The following is a 15,914-nucleotide window of genomic DNA, read 5'->3' as shown; positions in this document are numbered from 1 at the left end:
GCGTGCATGTGTCATCGATTTCGGAAAGGCCTGGGAGAGGCATTTGCCATTAGCCGAATTCTCGTACAACAACAGTTATCACTCGAGCATTAATGCTGCACCTTTTGAAGCATTGTATGGCCGTAAGTGCCGATGCCCTATTTGTTGGGCCAAGGTAGGCGAGAAACAAATCACCGGACCCGAGGTAGTCCATGAAACAACGGAGAAGATTTCTCAGATTCAAGCTAGACTTAAGACTGCCCGTGATCGCCAAAAGAGTTATGCCGATCTTAAACGTAAAGACTTTGAATTCAATGTTGGTGACCGTGTAATGTTGAAGGTTGCACCTTGGAAGGGTGTGATTTGCTTTGGAAAACGTGGAAAGTTAAACCCACGATACATTGGTCCTTTTGAAATCTTGGAACGTGTTGGACCCGTTGCATACCGTTTGGATCTACCAGCATAATTGAGCTCAGTTCATCCTACCTTCCATGTGTCAAACTTGAAGAAGTGTCTTGCTGCACCCGAACTTATCATACCACTGGAAGAACTTACAATTGATGACAAACTCCACTTTGTGGAGGAACCTGTTGAAATTATGGATCGTGAGATCAAAACTTTGAAACGCAATAAGATTCTAATTGTACGAGTACGATGGAATGCCAAACGAGGACCTGAATTTACTTGGGAACGAGAGGATCAAATGATGCGGAAGTATCCTCACCTTTTCCCGACTCCCCCATCTACCTCAGCTTAAAATTTCGGGATAAAATTTTCTTTAACAGGTGGGTAATGTAACGACCCTGGATTTTCCAACGTTTATTTATTAATAAGTATTATTATTAATACGTGTGATTAAACGAATGTATGTCATTACATTTACATATTGCCATGATTGCCCGAACTTTACTTTAATTGCCCGAAACGTCTTTGTGACACCCGGAACTTGCACGAATAATATTTTCAAGTATTATTTACATTCATGATTAGTTTTATTAATCATTTTAATTAACTAAGGTTGTTGGTTAATTACTTGGGCTTTAAATGGATTAATTTGTTAATTAAGTGAACTTGGGCTTTAGTAGTGAAATGAACTTATGACTTTGGGCTTGTAAGCCCTCCCTACCTTTTAAGTGGACTTAGTTAGCCCACTCTTGCACATAAGTATCAAATTTGTTGGTAACTAGTTAGTTAACTTGTTTAGGAATCTAGTTAACTTGTTATTCCCATGAAACCCCATCTTTTGTCCAACTTTTGAAGCTTTAACACACTAATAACCAAAGAACAACTCCCCCCTCCCATTTTCCTGCAGAAACCATGGCCTTAGGGCCACTAAATGGAGGTTTTGATTTCATTTTTACATTACTACTCACTCATAAATCCTCTCATTCAAACACACACACACTTACTTGCAAGAATCCTCTCATTTTTCCTCTCATCTTTTGCTCTCAAGTGTGAGTATTCTTTCAAGCCTTTCTCTCTTTTTCTTCTTGCTAAAACCGAATCCATTCATCTCATCTTCATCAATCTTGTTTGTTGTTTACTTGTCTTTGATTGTTACTTACATACTTGTAGTTAGTTATTTACTTACTTGGTTTCAAGAATCTAACTTACTAGTTTTATTCTTCATTATATCTTGTATTTATCAAGAACACTTAAGAACATAACTTACTAGTTATGGTTCTACATATACTTTCTTAAAAGATTGCAAGTTCATGTGTTGTGAAAGCATACTTGAAGTTCATGAAGTAAACTTTAAAGTTTACTTTCTAAAGATCAAACTTTGGTTTGAATCTTTAAAGTATGAAAAACCATGAATAATTTACTTGTTTATTTAGTTACTTGCACTTTAATTTGATGTTGTTGGTTATTATTGGTCAAGTGTTACTAGTTAACCTTGATCTCATTAATCTTGAACTAAAAGTTAACTTTGAAAGTTCAAGAACACACAAATAAGTTTTCTTTAAAAAAATAACTTTGTATACTTATGCTTGATCTAGACTTTTGGGTCTTGGATCTTCAAGATCTAACTAAAGAACTATGTTCTACATCTTAAGATCTTGATTAGTTAGTTTACTTTCAAGTTTGTAACTTGTTATTAGCTTTAAAGTTCATGTATGTGTTAGATCTAAGACTTTGATGTAACTTTGGTTCATCAAACTTCATACAACTCTTAAGTGAGTTGTGCTTCATGTCTTAGACTTGCACTAGGGTTATGATGGTCAATACTTGGTTAAAATGATGTAGATACATCAATGAGTTGTACACTTGAAGCTATATGCATCAAGGATGAGAACCATGATGAACATCAAGCACCAAGACCACCGGAACTCACTTAAACTTACTGTTTCCGTCCAAAACCTACTGACCTGCTGTTTCTATAACATACCACTAGACCTGGGCTGTTCTAACCATGATTTTTAGATACAACTTTTCGAGTAGATATCTTTTCATAAAGGACTCGTCTTAATCCGAGTTACGGTTTAGGATTTATGGCCCTCCGATCGTCACTATGTCCTTTAACGTTGTGCAGAAATTTCTGACCTACTCGCACTTAGACCGTCGCCACGGTCAAACCAAGATGAGTTTGCTTCTGTAAATTTTACCACACTTAAGGGACTCATAGATGGAGCCATGGAAACTAGTCTTACCTTAATTCAGTAAGGGTAGAGGCCGTGGTGACTGACTGAAGTCAGCTTTTGTTTTAAACTACTTTCATGAACGAAACTTACTTTACGCCTTTTGTTTGATGATGAATGATGATGACCCTTAAGACCTTATTTACATACTTTTAAACCTATTAATACGATTTACTGACTTAGTACTATTTGACTTAGGTTGAGGACTTTCGGACCAATTACTTGCACACCTTTTCCGAACCGACTTTACGACTACATTATCATTGTGAGTTATAGCATTCCCTTTTTACTTTAACTTATTTTGGGAACTGAGAATACATGCGGATTTTTATGTTTTACATACTAGGCACGAGTACTTAAACTTATATATGTGTTGGTTATACAACGGCATAAACATTCCCTTTAGCTCGGTAACGTTTAATCATTGGTTTTTGAACCGTGAACGCGAATCTTAGATATGGATCCATAGGGTTTGACATCCCCACTCGGGCTAGTAGCGCTATCATTTAACGAGTGTTTAATACTTCGTAGACATACGCACTTGCCAAGTGTACTCTCGGGGGGTATAAACGTTAAGTTGGTTACCAAGTGCCCACGGTTAACATATACTTTATCATACTGTTTTGAAATGCTCTTTGTAGCACTGAAATCTCGTGGACTACCTTACATACTGTTATACTTAAACTATAGCTCACCAACCTTTGTGTTGATATTTTAAAGCATGTTTTTCTCAGGTGCTTGAGGTTAGCTTCTGCCGTGTACTAGTCGTGCTGTAGACACCCGCTGCTTAGAGTTGTCGTAGCATTAACTACTTTATTTTGCATTCAAACATTCGTACTTTTGAACTATGACTTGTAACGACCATTGTGGTCACATACACTTATTATTTGCTTCTACTTAGTGAAGCATGCTTTTGGATTGTAAAACATTCGATGTTGGTTTAGACATCACTTTATTAATGAATGCAAACTCTTTTTGAAAACGCATATAGTACTTAACCTTGTAATGATCCTGTTGTTGATGATTCGTACACGATGGTTTTGTACGGGGCATCACATTAGCAATCGTCAATTTTAACAGAAACATTAAAACCCAAGCGAATTTCGTGATGAACACCAAAGTTTGACTTTTTAGAATTAATGTTTGACTCCAAAATTCAGATTCGTTAGATGATATTGGACCTTGAAACTTTGCAGTCAGATTAAATGAAAGTTTTCTAACTATTCTGCATTGATAGATTTTAAAATTAAATTCGAATTGAGGGTTTTCAAAATTTAAAACACGAACAGGGTGCAGGCATCTGTTCTTCAATTTTTTTTATTTAAATCAATAAATTAAAACTGTAAAAGGGGATGTAATTGATTGTTGATAATTTTGGTGAACAATGGAGTGTTTTTACATCTCAAAACCTGAGTGAATTAGTGATTTTATAATTAAGAGAGTCGATAGAAAATCAATCCAGCAGACAAGGAAAATAAAAAAAAAAATAAAACTTTTAAAAAGAACTGAAGTCGACCCTAAACTGAATTTGTAAGCTTGTGACTAATTTGGGAATCAAATCGTACTGAAATCAGATAGAAAACAAATTTACTTTTAGCCTGAAAGTGATTAGAAACAGAACTCATAGTTGTTGTGTAAATATATGCATTTAATCGTATTTATATGTTTATATATATATATATATATATATATATATATATATATATATATATATATATATATATATATATATATATCTATATATATCTATATCAGTATTTTGTACTTGTGTGTATATATATATTTATTCATAATCTGTATATTCCTATATCTATATTTATATCCACATATGCATATCTCTTTTATCTATATACTTATATTTATAAGTTATAATTAATCTTATTAATAAATATAACTATAATAATAATACTTTTAATATTATAAATAATAGTAATACAAATTTATAATATTATATTAGTAATAATACTAATATTATTACTAATGATATTGATAATAATCAATAAAAATGTATATCAATAATATTATTAATAACAATAATACTAATTATAATAATGCTAATATTATTAATAATAACAATACTAATAATAGTGATATTATTATTATTCATGTTTCATGATAATATAAACAACTTAAATGTATTAACTTTCACTAATATAACTAATACTGACCTTAATGTTAATATTGTTATTACTAATATTAATGAAAATATTGATAATATTAGTATTACGTTTTTTTTAATTTGTAATTACACTTAATATGTTAATATTATATATTATACAATATATATTATATGATAACATGTGTTTTATATTTATTATAATACTGTATATAATATGTATATACATATTAGATGTGAAGATGTAATTGTCTTTTATATATATATATATATATATATATATATATATATATATATATATATATATATATATATATATTGTATATATATAAGTATTGTATATTATAATATTCTCTCATCATAGAAATAATTTAAACATATAATATTTATAATTTTTATATATATATATATATATATATATATATATATATATATATATATATATATATATATATATGTATATATATATATATATATATATATATATATATATATATATATATATATGTATATATATATATATATATATTTCCAATATCCATATGATAATAATAATTACAGAAAATCATATATATCTATTCATAGATTTATAAAAATTTTCTTATCTTGTATTTTATTTTACATAATTAATTCTAATGATCAATTACCTTTTATTATTTCCAATACATACATTTATATATATATATATATATATATATATATATATATATATATATATATATATATATATATATATATATATATATATATATATACATACATATGTATTTATTTACAAACAATTGTTCGTGAATCGTCGGAAATGGTCAAAAGAGCAAATGCATTCATGTAACTGTTCCAAAGTTTTCGAGACTCAACATTACAGACTTTGCTTATCGTGTCGAAATCATATAAAGATTAAGTTTAAATTTGGTCGAAAATTTCCGGGTCGTCACAGTAATCTTGCTTCAAATCCTCCACCTGCCATTTATGGTCGTGCTTTTATTTTCTCGAATCATCGCATCCCTTTTACAAACTTCTATTTAAAAGTGTGTAGCTATTATGGTGTAAGTGTTGGTCAATTTGAACCATCTTCAATGCAAAAAATTCTTCTTTTTAAGATGTACTGTTGAGCTCGCAATTTGACACCTTCAATTCGCATTTTTTTCTCTTCTTGTTCATATTAATTCATATGAACAAGGGTGGTTTTGTTTTGACAAATTTCACGGACTATTTCGTCCTGCACCAGATGTTCCAAATGATTGGCAATATTCCTTCTTTATTAATAACGAGGTGATTCCAAATACTGCAACCAGTACCCGTTATTGGCGTGCTACCACCCACTTAACCTGCTTCCATTACTCTTGTGAAGTTACTTCCAGATGAACGAAAGTTATTAACTGCTATTAAGAAAGATCAAATTTTGGAGCGATGTTACCATGAGCACATGTTGTCTCTTATGTCTATAAGTTCTTAATGAGATATATCCCGTGGTCAACCTGTCCTACTTTTAAATGATAAAGGTATGCTTAATTGAATAAAAAAGTTTTTACACATGTTTTGTATGCTTTTCTGATCAGTTTCATGTTTTTGTGTAGAAATTAGTCCGCTTGCCGCTATGCGTCATGAGAATTTTGATGCTCTACAGTTTACTACTGAGATTGTTCGGATCAAAACGTGTAAGTTGGCAGGGACACGCTAACCCTGTGTGCCGTAGCACCCACCAATCCCACCCCGAAAGAGACCTGTGCCGGCAAAGTACCTCCTCCCAGGTACCACAGTGACGGCAAGGCGATTTTTACCCCAGCTAGCTAGACCCCCGAAACACTTCACAAATTTCCCCCCGGAGGGAGAAATAATTCCATGCGGGGCGCCCAGACTGAGAATCGAACTTGCGCCTTTCTTCGGATCAAAGCTTCCCCCACTGTGGGCCCAGGGATCAAAGGCATCGGGTACCACTGAGCTATAAATAAGGCATAGGATAATGTTCCCGATCATAAAAATGTGGGTGATTCAAGTTTGACCCGATCAGGTGCCCGCAAGCGTCGTGCTACTGGAAATGTTCCTTTTGACCGTATTGCAGATCACAACATGTTTTGTTTTTACACAACGCCTAGCACTGGAGATTTTTATAATCCCAATCCTTTGAAGTATCCCCTGTTGAATTTTGAATCTACCTGCTTAGGCTGGAAAAACTTTATGCGTAATAAATGTTATTTTGATTCAGCCATGGCTTCTATTGAAGGATCGTCTAAGAAACTTGATCTTCCGTCTTCCGGCTAGAAAAATAAGATTGTTGAAGCTAGCTCCTCTTAAATTAACCTTCCTCACTTGGATATTTCTGGGTTATCTTCTTTTTCTCAAAGGTCCACCGAATAGCTAGGCTGAATTTATATCATACTTGGAAGCGATGGTCTCACCTTCCTTATCTGAGTATTATCAAAGTTAATCTGAGAGTGATTCTAGTAAATCTTATGCTCAAGGGATAATTTTCATTGTTGCTTCGGAATTGGATATTCTTAAACATTTAGAATATTCAGACCAAGTTCATCGAGGGAATTCTGAAAGGATAGAATAGGATAAAGAGAAAATTTCTCAGCTGGAAAAATCCGAAAAGACTGCTCAACTAAATCTTGATGCTGCTATTGCCGCTAAACGCTCTGCGAAAGCTCGTGTTGCTAAACTTGAGTCAAAAGAAAAATGGTACTTACATAAAATTGATACTTTACAATCAATTCAATTGAGTTTGTAAACTTCGATATAATAAAGTTAAATATAACTAACCATTCAGACTTGCCTGAGTGGCCACCGAGTTGTCCAATGAAGCACACCACCCGGGTTCAATTTCTGGCTATGCCAAATTGTTCAAAAAGAGAGTGTGACTAGAGGGTGTGCATAATGCGCAATTCACCCGGTATTAGGTCTCGCGCTCGGGAGGCTTGATTACCCGAGGTTTTACCTTCTCTTGGAGAGCCAATATGCTCGTTCATAGGAGAGTTTCTTTGCTTACTTAAAAAAAAAAAAAAAAGTTAAATGTAACTCTAAAGGTTGCATTTATAGCATTCATTGTATATTTCTAAAGTAACAAATGTCACGTGTTTAATTATTTTTCATCTTGTGATATGAAAAAGGGTGATCAAGCATCTTGTATATATTTCTAAGTTTTTTACGAGCCATCCCACAAATATAGGAGGACCAAAAGCTTTCGAGCGGTTTGAAGAACAAACAGAGTCCAGAGCAGCAGATGAGGTTTCAAAAGTTATGAATGTGAAACGACAAAAGGGCCATGTATTAATCTCCCTAACTAGTCCCGATTGGCCCGCACGATGCGACGGGGGCTTTTGGTCTGCATATTCATATTTAACGTAGTGTTGTGTATGTACAGAGGGGAAAGTGACCCATGTGTCAAGACACGTTTTAGATGTATGTGTGGTTAGCGTTTTTGAAAAAGTGTCCGTTTCGAACGTAGTTAGTTTCGTTTTGTTCGTAAAATTATTTCAAGTTTAATGGTGATAGCGGTGAAAAATAGTTCTTGGCGAGTAGAAAGATAAGGCCCGTTGAAAATTATGGTGGGTGTTGTTTTTTTGATTTAAATTTAAAATTAAATGTACGTTTTAACTCCTTGATGAATTGTATGAATTGAATACTTGAGGGGGGTGAGGTGAAAATTTCTAGTGTGAAAGTATTCGGTGGAACGGCAAAAAATTTGGCTGGAACAACATAAAAAGTCGCGTGTTTTAGTATGTAAAAAAATAAATAAAATAAAATATAATAAAATAAAATAAAATATAATATAATAATATAATATAATATAATATAATATAATATAATATAATATAAATATAAATATAAATATAAATATTAATATAATATAATATAATATAATATAATATAATAATATAATATAATATAAATATAAATATAATATAATATAATATAATATAATATAATATAATAAAGGTTAATTGAACCAATCTTCCCAAAAACTTTGCTAATAAACAACAGGAGGTTATGCACATGTAATTTAATGTTCTGAATAGTTCTACACTCCAAGCAATTAATAGAAACACCAGTATCAACTTACAAAAAGAGATTCAGAGATTCATAGGAAATACAAATATATCAAAGATACAATGAAACTATCACCAAAGATACAATGAAACAGTAGCCAAACATATAAGGATTTGGTGATCATTTTCCATCATTTTTCTTTCACATACATCTAAATCTAAATTCCATTAATCATGGATAAGGCAACATCAAAACATAAAAAGGTGTTTTTAACATACCACGGCATAAAGCCGATATATCCAACCAGTCAATTTTAATCAGATTTTGGAAACCATGGTTGTTGGTGATTTTAGTCGGCGAAGTAACTTGAACCCATATATAGATGGGGCTAATGTAAAAATTTAATAAATTTTTCAAAGTTAGCAGGGGTAAACACTAATTAAATTTTTATTTTTTAGTAAATTGTTTTTTATAGTGTAATTTTTTTCCACGTTAAATCCAGGTGGGACGGATACCCTCTTTGTGATATACTAAGTTCCGCCCCTAATTTTAGTGTCATCGGCAATTTTGTGTGATAAGGTGATTTACTTGAGACAAATGAATTTCTAGTTAAGCTTTATAACAAGTTAGGAGAGTGTGGAGTACATGTTTGTTCAAGCTAACTAGAGTCATTTAATTGAAAAGTTATGTTTATTAGTTGGTGTCTTTTTTACCAACAGACACAACTATTCATGAAATGGTGACTATTATTAATGAAATGATGTAACTTGTAATGAAATTGTGTCATACTTTTAATCAAAAAGTATGACTTTTCATGGAATCTTTTATACCAAAAGTTGTGTCTTTTCATAGTAAACATTCATACTCTACAAATAGAGAAGATTTTTCTCAGATGATGAAACTTTGAACATTCATAATATACAAAAACCTATATGTTTTTTACTTCCAATTTTAATTGTCTGAGTTGTGCCTTTGTCTTATCCCGAATAAATATTTCGTGTAACCCTAAGGCAATATATATATAGGGTCGAAATACTTTATCGCGAAAATGATTACACGATTCAAAAATTTATTCAGAGATTCAAACCCTATTAACCAACAAAGCGATAAAGTAATTGGTAGCGATAAACTTTTGATGGATCATGAAAGGATAGAGGCATTGGTGAAAACTTTCTTCGTGATCTTTATCAAATCAGATGGAAACCATAACAATTAAAATTAAATGGTGCAAGATCCCTGGTTAAACTGTTAGAGGATAAGTTAGTGGCCTAACCCGATTGCCTATCCTCTAACAAAATCCACCTAAATTTTTGGCGAACTATATCTCTTCTTTGAATTCGAGTCATGTTTCACCTACATAACCGTTAAACACGAAATAATTTAAGAATTAAACGTAATAAGTTATATTCGAAACAAAACTCTGAAGCGTAGCGAGGGCTTTGCAACTAGTCTATAATATATACCAGTGAAATGACCCGTGGAACCACAGGTTTGTTTAAACGAAACAGTTTAATGATATATTTTAAGTATTGAGTGAACGTAAATGCTAAAGTTATTTAGTTTAATGACCCGTGGAACCACAGAGTCCAACTAAGAAACTCGTTAGCTAAACATTTCATCAAACACCTAAAATGCATATTAAACAATCCACATCCAATAGATAATATTGGTTGTCATTTTATTTTAAAAGTGTAGATTAAAATATAAATTTAAAATTGGTTTCCTTTTGCTTAGCTTTTATACCTTCTCGTACTCAATTCAAAATAATTAATTAAAATAATTCAAAATTATTTAATTTTAATAATTAAAATAATTATTAATAAGATTTAATAATAATAATCAATTAAAAAGATTTAATTATAATTCAAAATTATTTGGATTAATGACTTCACCCACCATGCTTAAATTTTTTTTCTTTTTCTTTTTGATTTTTTTCTTAACAAAGGAATTAGCCTAATAATGACATCATCATTATAGCATTTTAATATTATATATATATATATATATATATATATATATATATATATATATATATATATATATATATATATATATATATATATATATATATATAATATTAAGCTCTAAAATTATGATGTTATTATTAAGTTAATTACCCTTTACTTTTCATAATGATGATGTCATAATTATATTTTAATTTAATTAAAAAATAATACGAAATCTTTTATAAAAGGAAATATTAATCTCTCCTAAATTATAATTTTATTTTTCTAAAAAAATTTAAAAGGCATTTATTATTATTAATAATTATTATTAATAATAATACTCAACTTTGAGTGAACTTTATGTTTGTAAAATCAACGACAAGTTTCTTAGTCGGAATTCGTAGTTCTACGGGGCAATAAACTAAATTACTTTAACATTTACATTCACTTAATACCTAAAACATTTTATTAAACTGTTTCGTTTAAACAAACTCGTGTTTTCACAGGTCATTTCACTAGTCTATAGTTAATATTAAAATATTATAATGATGATGGCATTATTAGACTAATTCCATTGTTAAGCAAAAATCAAAAAGAAAAAGAAAAAAATCTAAGCATGGTGGGTGATGTCATTAATCTAAATAAATTTGAATTAAAATTAAATTTTATTAATTAATTATAATTATTAAATCTTATTAATAATTATTTTAATTATTAAAATTAAATAATTTTGACTTTGAATTGAGTACGAAAAGGTATAAAAGCTAGGCAAAAGGAAACCAATTCTAAATTTATATTTTAATTTACACTTTTAAAATAAAATGACAACCAATAATATCTTTTATGATTGGATGTAAATTGTTTAATATGCATTTTAGGTGTTTGATGAAATGTTCAAATGACGAGTTTCTTAGTCGAACTATGTGATTTCACGGATCATTAAACTAAATGACTTTAGCATTTACGTTCACTTAATACCTAAAACATATCATTAAACTGTTTCGATTAAATAAATCCGTAGTTTCACGGGTCATTTCACTAGTTATTACTATAATAATAGTCGATTCACATTGATTTAACATATTTTTGTAACTTAAATCATTAAGTTGTATGACTGGGTCAACCATACCATTTTTCATTCATAAAAACACGGCACAAGCTAAGTTAAAAAAGCACAATAATCCCCAAAATCCTTTCATAAACCCTAAAACAACCTAAAAAGCGTCAACTTAAAATTCCGCCCTTTTCAATTCTTCTAATCAAACGCACTTTTTCATTCTAATGGATGTAATTGAAGAGATTCTTGAAAGATTAGATCCAGAAGATCTTCTCCGATGCAAGAGCGTTTGTAAATCATGGTATAATTTGATATCATCTGATTCTTTTGTTAAATCTATTCTTTTGCTGAATCTCACTCCATACCACTCAAGCCAAGCTTCGGTGGTAGCTCCCTTTGAATATACTGAGATGCTAATTTCCAACTCCATGTAAGCAATTTTGAGCTTGAAAATGAACATTAAGCTTGAAAAAGTCTCCCCTCTAACATAAAACCAATCCACCCGATCTACACCGCTAAGAGACTTGAACCCCATTGTAAACAACACCTCGCCATATTTCATCTTCTTCCTTTATCCTTATTCCCGATTCACCTAGTGTACCACGTGGCACTCTTCATCGTTTGGATTTATTCGGGTGTTCACTACTATCGAACATTTTCTCAAGGAAATTCCGAAAGCCTTATTTTCTTTAAGATTTCTCTTAAGATCCAAAATTTTACCACTTACTTTAATTGGCTTCTTTGCGAACCCTGGCAGTTCCTCCTTCTTGTCATCATCATCATCATCACTAACATCAAGTGAGTGATCTGCAGTGCAGAACTGATCCCCACTTCATCAGAGAGTTCTCTTGCCTTCGCTTTCTTTTTTTGTGGCCCTTTGACGGACTACGATGTGGGGTTATGATCACATCCTTCTTAGTAATAGCTTTGGATTTCGGCGAATTTTTCTTGTAAATAGCACAAGAAGATCTGCAATCTAATGTTGGGCATTGATGCAGATCCTGTTTATCATGAGAAAATCGTGCAACGTGAAAAAAATTGCAATATATTAAAGCCTATAGAATTTGAAATTTAAAAGCCCATTGACCAATAATGAGTGCTTGTACTGTCATCCATTTAAAAAGTATACCACTAAGATTAAGAAGTCTTAAGATTCTTGTTTAGAAAGTATAAGTGTTAAAGCATTTCAATATACTCAGTTTTCCAACTTTTCGACCATTTTAACAATTGACCCGTTTTGATCGTTTTATTTTCAATAAATTTCATTCCTCTTCAGAAACTCTTAAGGAACTATTTCGGGCCATTTCAAAACTTATTCATAAACACTCAAGGAACTTTGTAGGACGTTTGTTGATTTAAAACCAATACGTTATACTTGCTTTTTATAGGCTGATCACTTGCACGCTAATACTTTAAAGAAAACTTTAGGACGTCCTCAATAAATGGAAAACATCAATGGCGTTATTGACAATTTATAACTACCTCGAGAGATTAGTTCCACTAATTATCTATTATCTATATTCATGGTAAAAAAAAAAACCAATAAAATTATAGGTTTTTAACTAGTTATTTATTAAAATAAAACAAAATTTTGTCGATGGTCCATCACTTTATATTAAACATCACAAGTGATCTTTTGGTTGGAATTCTCCGGTCGCGCTAAATGAGATTCAAAATTGCTCGTTCGATTGGATTTCGAGAAGACTCAAGAGTTCCATAATAGATTGGAACGTTTGGATTACCAATCCGGGCTCATACCTTCCATAGTAGTTTTCTTGAGTGTTTTTCAAGCTTTTCTCATATGTATTTCGAGTTTTTTCCCTGTCTTAGCAGTTTTTTTTGGGTCTCGTGTTCTTTTTGTGGCATGTCTTTGTTTAGTTTTTGTGCTGGTTGTTAGGCTTTCCTTTTGAAAGCCTCCCCTCTTAATCTTTTGGTTCTTTATAAAATTGTTTGCTTTTCAAAAAAAAAAAAAAATCATCACAAGTGATCTTAAAAATAGTTTAATGTCAAATGCGATGTTTAGTACAATGTTAATGGGCCATCGACAAAATTTTGTGTTAAAATAATCGTGTCAACAATAATAAGCATATAAGTATTGCTAATTCCGTGCAAATTATTATAACCTTATAACTGAAGCTTTTATTCGGCTATCAAGTGATATTTGTGTAATGTTTTGCAACATATTAATTAACCCTTTACCTAAAATACAAATGTTATGCACAGTAAACTTTCTGTGCTTAAAACGTTTGTACATGAAGCTCCAATAGTTGTACCCCAAGCATCATAAATTAAAAAATGACAATCACCAAAAAATTCAGGGGCCGAAATGTAAATTACTTTGAAAAAAATTGAAACTTCATAAGAGTAATAGGAGTGCAAAGGTTAATTTCAGGGGTTAAATGGCAACTTTTTATTTTTTTAAAGAACACATGTTAAACCCACCTAATTTTTTGACGGATTTTATATCTTCGTTGGATTCGAGTCACGTTTCACTTACATAACCGTTAAACACGAAATAATTTTACGAACTAAACACAATAAGTTATATTCGAAACGAAACTCTGACGCGTAGCGAGGGCTTTGCAACTAGTTATTACTCCCTTCGTCTCCACTTCCATAAATGGAAAAAGTAATGCGATAAATTTTTTTTATGCCTTTACTTTATATATGTAAACAAAAAAAATATGTAAAAAGTAAAGGGTAGAATTGAAAAATTAACCGAAAATATATATGTCGGGTACTTTTTTATTTTAGACTTATAACTTTTGTCTGGTACAATAGATTTGATTAAATCATTAAGTTGTATGACTAGGTCAACCGTACCATTTTTCATAAACACGGCGCAAGCTAAATTAAAAAAGCACGAAAATCCCCAAAATCCTCTCATAAACCCTAAAACAACATAAAAAGCTTCCGTCCTTTTCAATTCTTCTAATCAAACGCACTTTTTCATTCTAATGGATGTAATTGAAGAGATTCTTGAAAGATTGGATCCAGAAGATCTTCTCCGATGCAAGAGCGTTTGTAAGTCATGGTATAATTTGATATCATCTGATTCTTTTGTTAAAGCTCATCTTAAACGTAGTTACATTAGCAATCGTGAACATCGATTTTTTAGAATTCATATAGATTGGAATAGCTCTTATATTACTGAAAATAATAATAAATTATGGCGTAATTTTATGATGGTTGGTTCCTGTGATGGCCTTGTTTGCATCTCTCGTTTTGAAGAAGAATTATTAGTAGCTAATCCCTCCACTCGAGAGGTTATAAAGCTGCCAAAGGTTCCGTACAGTAATTGGAGATGTTGGGGATTTGGTTATGATTCTTTAACCGATGATTTTAAGGTTGTTGTCGGGTTTAATGAGTCCAAACATCATATGCGCTTTCAATTGTTATCTTTAAAATCAAATCAATGGAAATTCGCTGGAGAAGGCGATTGTTTAAGTTATAGAACATGTTCTTTTTATCCTTATCGTCCTTATCCTTATCCTGGTGTTTTATACGATGGGGCGCTTCATTGGTTTATGTATGATACTAAGAAGAAGAAGAAGAAGAAGAAAAAGAAGAAGATAGTTATTCTATCTTTTGATATATCTCTGGAGGAATTTAAAGAAATCCCCCAACCTGATGATGACAGTTATTCATGTGATGATCGAACCAGATTAGAGATATTTGATGAATGTCTTTGCATATATAATTCATATGATATTCATACTAATCACCGCCAGATATGGGTGATGAAAAACTACAATTGTTGGCAACTGATCCCAAGTGATTACGCACGTGAAAAATTTGATGACATTACTGGATTGGCACTCCATATCAATCGAGACAACACTTTGCATTTATATGTTGATCCTCGGTATGGCAAGTTTAGTTTTCATATTGTTTTTCCTATATTTGTCAAGTCCCTTGTATCTCCAAAGATAAAAAAAAAATATCAATACGAGTAGTCTAAAAGTGGATTCTTGTTGATGGTATCGACCATATATTTTGCTTTCTTATTACATATCATATGTGATATCTAATTTGTATTTGTAAGTATCTTTGTAATGATGATTGTTATTTTGGGGTTGATGGTTTTTATGGAACTTGTAGCTAATAGATTTGAATTACTTGTGTTTGATTGTTTTATAAGATTTTCTGTTTACTGCTTTTTTTTTTTTTTTGATGTCAAATTGTGT

General features: G+C 31.2%; 1 protein-coding gene across 1 annotated transcript; it reads left to right on the top strand.

Moving 5' to 3' along the window:
- The first annotated feature begins 14,684 nt into the window (after nucleotides 1-14,684).
- Nucleotides 14,685-15,683, top strand: LOC139841060 (F-box protein CPR1-like). The gene has a single exon (XM_071831293.1). It carries the CDS (start codon nucleotides 14,685-14,687, stop codon nucleotides 15,681-15,683), a length of 999 nt encoding a protein of 332 aa, XP_071687394.1.
- The last annotated feature ends 231 nt before the right edge of the window (nucleotides 15,684-15,914 follow it).

This window comes from Rutidosis leptorrhynchoides, chromosome 4 (genome assembly GCF_046630445.1).
Source record: "Rutidosis leptorrhynchoides isolate AG116_Rl617_1_P2 chromosome 4, CSIRO_AGI_Rlap_v1, whole genome shotgun sequence".
Classification (NCBI taxonomy): domain Eukaryota; kingdom Viridiplantae; phylum Streptophyta; class Magnoliopsida; order Asterales; family Asteraceae; genus Rutidosis; species Rutidosis leptorrhynchoides.
Note: the sequence above shows the minus strand (reverse complement) of the source record. Positions and strands in the feature narration are given on the sequence as shown.

Excerpts from the sequence above, each read along its gene's own strand:
- LOC139841060 (XM_071831293.1), top strand. The coding sequence starts at position 14,685 with ATGGATGTAATTGAAGAGATTCTTGAAAGATTGGATCCAGAAGATCTT.